Genomic DNA, 5,224 nt, shown 5'->3' with positions numbered 1-5,224 from the left:
GCTGCTTATGGTCCGCCCCCCGCTACGCGGCCCCGCGCCTCCCAGAGCGCGGCGTGGGGGGGGGGGGGCGCGGAGCCGCGTGGCGCATGTCGTGATAGGGCATGTCGTGATAGGGCATGTCGTGATAGGGCATGTCGTGATAGGGCATGTCGTGGTTCTCCATGTCACCAGACAACCCGTTCATACACGTTCTCCCTATGGTGCCCGGGAACTTGGCTGGTGGTTCCCCCCCCCCCGCCTTCTACCCCCAATCCGAGATGGTGGTGGCGTGGGAAGCAGAGGAGCGAAGGCAGGGATGTGGCATCAGCAGAAGACGACTTTATTTCAGAGACTCACCGCCCATAGAATCATGGAAATCATGGTTAGGGTTGGAAAGGAACTTAGGATCGTACAGTTCCACCCCGCCCCTGCAGGGACAACTTGCACTAAACCATGTCGCCCAAGGATCTGTCCAACCTGGCCTTGGACACTGCCAGGGATGGAGCATCCACCACTTCTTTGGGCAACCTGCTCTGTGATGTGGAGAGTCCCCCCGTTCCCCACCCCGCAAGCCCTTGGTCCGGAGGTGCGATGGCTGCTCAGCTGTCCCATGCATGGACACCGGTGCGGCGTGGTGCCAATGGCCCCGACTCAGAGGCGGGTGGTGAATCGCTGGCCCGTGCATGGGTGGAGACACGGTTGCGGGTGCCAAAGAGGATCCCGTGGCTCCTGGGGGTGTAGGGCCCATGATGGCGATGGCGATGGCAGAGGGGTGAGCAGATGGGGGCTCTGAAGGCTTCCTGGAAGCCCCGTCGGAAATTCTCATTGAAGTAGCCGTAGATGATGGGGTTGGCGCTGCTGTTGAAGAAGGCCAGCCAGTGGGCGAAGGGGAAGACATAGACGGTGACCAGGCGGAGCTGGCCCTCGCTCAGCTGGCCATAGTCCGTCAACAGCATCAGCGTCCAGAGGGGCAGCCAGGAGAGGGTGAAGAAGAGGGCAACGATGATCAGCATGTTGATGACCTTGGCCTTCCGCCGGGAGACCTTCCTCCCCTCTGTCTCCTCTTGGCCATGGGCAGGTGCCACCGACTTGAATAGCTTGAAGGCAATGCGGGCATACATGACGATGATAAGGGCAAGGGGGGCCACGTAGATGTGGGAGAAGAGGACAGTGGTGTAGATCCTTCTCATCCCTGTCTCAGGCCAGGCCTCCCAACAGGAGTAGAGGGGATAAGAATTATTGTAGGTGTCCACCATGAAGTGATGCTCCTCCCTGGTGACAGTCAGGGTAATGGCAGCGGGGCACATGATGAGCAGGGCCAGCACCCAGATAATGGCAATGGTCACCAGGGCTTTCCTCAGCGTCAGCTTCTGCCGGAAGGGGTGGACGATGCAGCGAAACCTGTGGGAGGGCAGGCAGTGGTGGCTTTGGGCACCTGGTGTGATATCTCTGAGAAAGGAGGGTAGCCAGGACCCAGGGGTTGGAGGGGAGGATAAGGTGGGTTGCTCTTTACATATGGCTTTTGGTGACAGAGATAGGTTGGGATCTCTCCAGATTTGGTGTTTTCAGCCCAAGGTGGGGAAGGACACCTTGCTGGGGTTGTCCCATGGATAACTTCGTGATCCTCCTGAAGATCTGGGACACGGTCCTGATGTCCCCAGGAGCTTTCCCGTGATGGAAACCATATGGGATACCAAAACACTCGGCGTGTGGCTAGGACCCCATGACCCACATGCTCATGCCAACGTACCTCTCCACAGCGATGGCCACCAGCGTGAAAACAGAGGCAGAGACGGACATGCCCTGCACCAGGCCACTCATTTTGCACATGGTGTTGTCAAAGGGCCAACCTGTGGAGGGACACCACGGAGGTTGTAGGTACCTTTGGCTTGGACAATTCCATAACCAGCTCCCTCCAGATGTCCCCATCTACTGTGTTGTAGCTAGGGGATGCTAAATCCTGCTCCTAAGGAGGGGCTGCATTTTGGCTCTTACAGAGATGTCCTTTAGCAACAGATGCTTGGAGAAAACCCCCAAAATGGGTAAAAAAGATGCATGTTACACTTCTTAGAAGCTCAAGAAACATGGTAGTTGTAATTTCTCTTACCCTTATGTAGGGCTTGAGGTGTTTTCATGGGGACTAACCTTGTGATCCTTAATCAGAAGGGTTTTTGTCTTGTTTCTTGAACCCAGAATGCTAAGGTTTTGGCAATAAATAAATCATGCCCCATAATAAATAAATACAGACTCTGCCCTGCGCCCCAGCTACCGCTGTGATTGAACTCCACCAACTGTGCCACTGTCACCTTTTATCTTTGGAAAGGTCAATGGGCAGAGCTGAGCCAGCACAGCAGAAAATCGATGCAAGAAAAGGGGTTTTTTTCAGGGTTGCTTGATAGAGAGTGGCTGAACTTTAAATAAATATGTAAATGTGGCATTAAGGTCACTTATTTTGCCAAAAAAGTCCAAAACCTCAAAGGAAAAGGTTTTCCCTCCATCTAAAATAGTAGCCATAAGGGAAATTATACCTTTCATCAGAAATCGTTGAGTGGCCACCACCTGCTCTCCTCATCTTCAGCAAAAAAATCACCCACAGGGTGGCCTCATGTGCAGGGGGCAGAAGGTGGGTGATGTTCCCCACCATTTTCTCTCTCCCTGCTTCTGTCTCACCTTCCACTACTCACCTGTGATGAGGTTGTCTACCAAGGTGGTGGGCATGCAGAAGATGCCCACCAGGAGGTCACTGATGGCCAAATTGAGTATGAACATGTTGGTGACCGTCCGCATCTGGCGGTTCTTCACCACGATGAAGCACACCAGGATGTTGCCGATCACACACATGAGGAAGATGAAGGTATAGGCCAGGATGAACATAGCGGCCACGGGGGAGGAATGCTGGTAGTACGCCAAGAAGGTGTAGTTCTCCCTCGGGACATCGCTCTCTCTTGTGGTAGAGTTGGGCCAGCTGCCATTGGAAGGGCCTGGGGGAAGGAAGGCAGAAAGCAAACCTGGGAGAGGATAAAGCGATTATGCTTTATCCCATGGAGGCAGGTTTCCATATTTGCACCAGTGCCCAGCCTGGCTGGGATGTGTCCCACTGGCATCATCCCAGTGGCCCAAAAAGTCTCGTCCTCCTTGGGTTACACAGCCCAAGGTATTGCAGCACCTCCTCTGAAGTATTATTTTATATCATTATTATTTTATATCATTATTTTAATGAGGAATTAAAGCAGCACAGAAGACCTCCTGTTCTCATGGGATTTTTGTAGGGATAATGCAGGGAAGAGAAATCCATGTCTAGACACCGCAATGCTCTGGCCGTGTGGGAAGCATATCTGTGCGGGTCCCCAGCACAGCCAGCCTGGGAGCACCCCAGCTCCTGGGTGTCTGCTGCTGCTTCTGCTTGCGATTCTGAGGTTTGCAGTGTGAGATCCCCTAAAATCTTCCCCCCGGCAAAGCTCCAGTACCTGAGGGAGACGGATTGGGGCGGGGAAGATCCTGTCATCCCCTTACACATACAGCTATAATTATACATAATTATGATCACTATCTGGGACCCTGAGAGCTTCTGATGGAAGGGGGAATGGCATTTTGTCACTACAGGTTTAACAGGGGGAGCAGGTCTGTGCGGCACCCACCCTTGGGTTTCCCCGGTTTTACGCAGGCAGGGACGCAAGAGGATGCCGCGTGCAGGCAGGAGCTGCCTGCAGTGGTGATGGGACTCACTCTGGGCAAACCCAGGCTGCGATTTTAAGACCATAAAAGGCATATTTTCGCTTTAAGGCTCAGCCTGACCACCGGCAGGTCAGCACTGCTCTGAGAAAGCACTGCAAAGCCGCTGCATGGTGGGCGGCTGTATCATCCCCCCAGCCCTGTGCCGGTGCTCAGCTTGCCAGCCAAGATGCTTTTCCCATCTGCTGGGACCGCTGGCTTCTCTACGGCTCCGTCACACAGGGGTTGCCCTGCCTTGGTAATATACCCCTGTCCTGGGTGCAGGATTCAGCCAATACGTTTCCAGCGGAGCTTCGGAAAGGTACCAGGGGGGTTTGCAGCACCAGCACAGAAGGAACCTCTCGGAGAGGCAAGGAAACATCAGTGCTATTGGAGCAAGATGCTTCAGCTGGTCAGCATCAGATGCACCCGCACGAACTGGCTTCTCTAGCAGAAGTGATAGCAAAGACTGTAATGAGATTTCCTGAAACCTGTGATATTAAGCCTGAAACTTGGCTGGACTTTATCTCTTTGGGCTGCAGTGTCTTGCAGCATTAGTGGAAGGTGGGTATCCTATGCATAAAAAATCACAGGCAATTTCAAAAGCGAGGTGGAAAATAAGGGGCTGCCAAGTGCCCGAGTCGGTGCTGGATAGGTGCAGTCCTCCGTTCGGCGCTGACATCTGGGACGCGGCGACGAGGAGATGTGGGGGGGACACCGGCCGGGGGGTGATGGCTCACCTGCCTCCCTGCCTTGCTCAGGGAAACCACCACAGGGGAAGACTGGGCTGATGGAATAGGGGTCGGAGGAGAGGGGGAGAGAACCGGGGAGGCTGGGCGTCTATTTGAAATGAATGAAATAGATCGGATCTTGGTACTCACCTCCGTTGTCCCAGCCCGGCGCCGGGGGCTGCACGGCCGGCATGCGGGCAGGGGGGTCTGCCGCCGGGGGAGCGGGAGGAATTTGTCCGCGTCCCTCCTCCAGTTCCCCGCCCGGAGCCGAGCCCCGGTGCCGGTACCGCCGTGCCGGTGGTGCCGCCGCGCCGGTTGCGGCTGCTCGGTGGCCGCAGCGGAGGGGGGGCGGCGGGGGGACAGCCTCCCATTGCCATGGATACCGGGGTACGCACCCCCCGCCCGAGGCAGCGGGAGGTGGGGCGAGGAGAGAGCTGGAGCAGGTTTGGTCCCGGGGGAGGGTCGGGGTACCCCCCGCCACCCCGAGGTTCCCACGCTGCTGCTGCCTCCCTCTGCTCAGCTGATGCCAGCTCCTGCCTGCCCCAGAGGGGAAACACGCTGGTACCCCCAACACGAGTTGGGAGGACCACTGTCCTCCACCGCGTGTAAATCACCCACACAGTGGGGAAAAGCAGCATGATCCTTTGGGATATTGGTCCCAGCCCGAAGCTGCTCCGCTCGACTCCAGCTCCTCTATCATTGCCAACATCAACAAACCTCTGCTTACCATGGTCTTTTACCAAGGATTGGCTTTGGCAAGTCTAGAAGTCAAATATTTACAAGAGCAACCATTCCTGGCTGCC

The 5,224-nt window shown here is 55.7% G+C and overlaps 1 protein-coding gene across 1 annotated transcript; it reads right to left on the bottom strand.

Annotated features, from left to right (window-relative positions):
* Positions 1-298: 298 nt before the first annotated feature.
* On the bottom strand, positions 299-4,837 carry NPFFR1 (neuropeptide FF receptor 1). The gene is made up of 4 exons (XM_030487676.1): positions 4,572-4,837; positions 2,664-2,960; positions 1,730-1,829; positions 299-1,380 (listed from the first exon to the last, which is right to left on the bottom strand). The coding sequence occupies exons 1-4, from the start codon at positions 4,612-4,614 to the stop codon at positions 579-581; spliced, it is 1,242 nt and encodes a 413-aa protein (XP_030343536.1). The 5' UTR covers positions 4,615-4,837; the 3' UTR covers positions 299-578.
* Between the last annotated feature and the right edge of the window lie 387 nt (positions 4,838-5,224).

This window comes from Strigops habroptila, chromosome 5 (assembly GCF_004027225.2).
Source record: "Strigops habroptila isolate Jane chromosome 5, bStrHab1.2.pri, whole genome shotgun sequence".
NCBI lineage: Eukaryota > Metazoa > Chordata > Aves > Psittaciformes > Psittacidae > Strigops > Strigops habroptila.
This window is presented reverse-complemented; position numbering and strand designations above follow the sequence as displayed.

Bases quoted from the DNA above. Each gene is read 5' to 3' on its own strand.
- NPFFR1 (XM_030487676.1), bottom strand. From the start codon at position 4,614: ATGCCGGCCGTGCAGCCCCCGGCGCCGGGCTGGGACAACGGAG. The intron at 2,961-4,571 runs GTGAGTACCAAG...TCCTTCCCCCAG, and splicing joins GCCGGGCTGGGACAACGGAG to GCCCTTCCAATGGCAGCTGG. The intron at 1,830-2,663 runs GTGAGTAGTGGA...GTCCCTCCACAG, and splicing joins GGTAGACAACCTCATCACAG to GTTGGCCCTTTGACAACACC.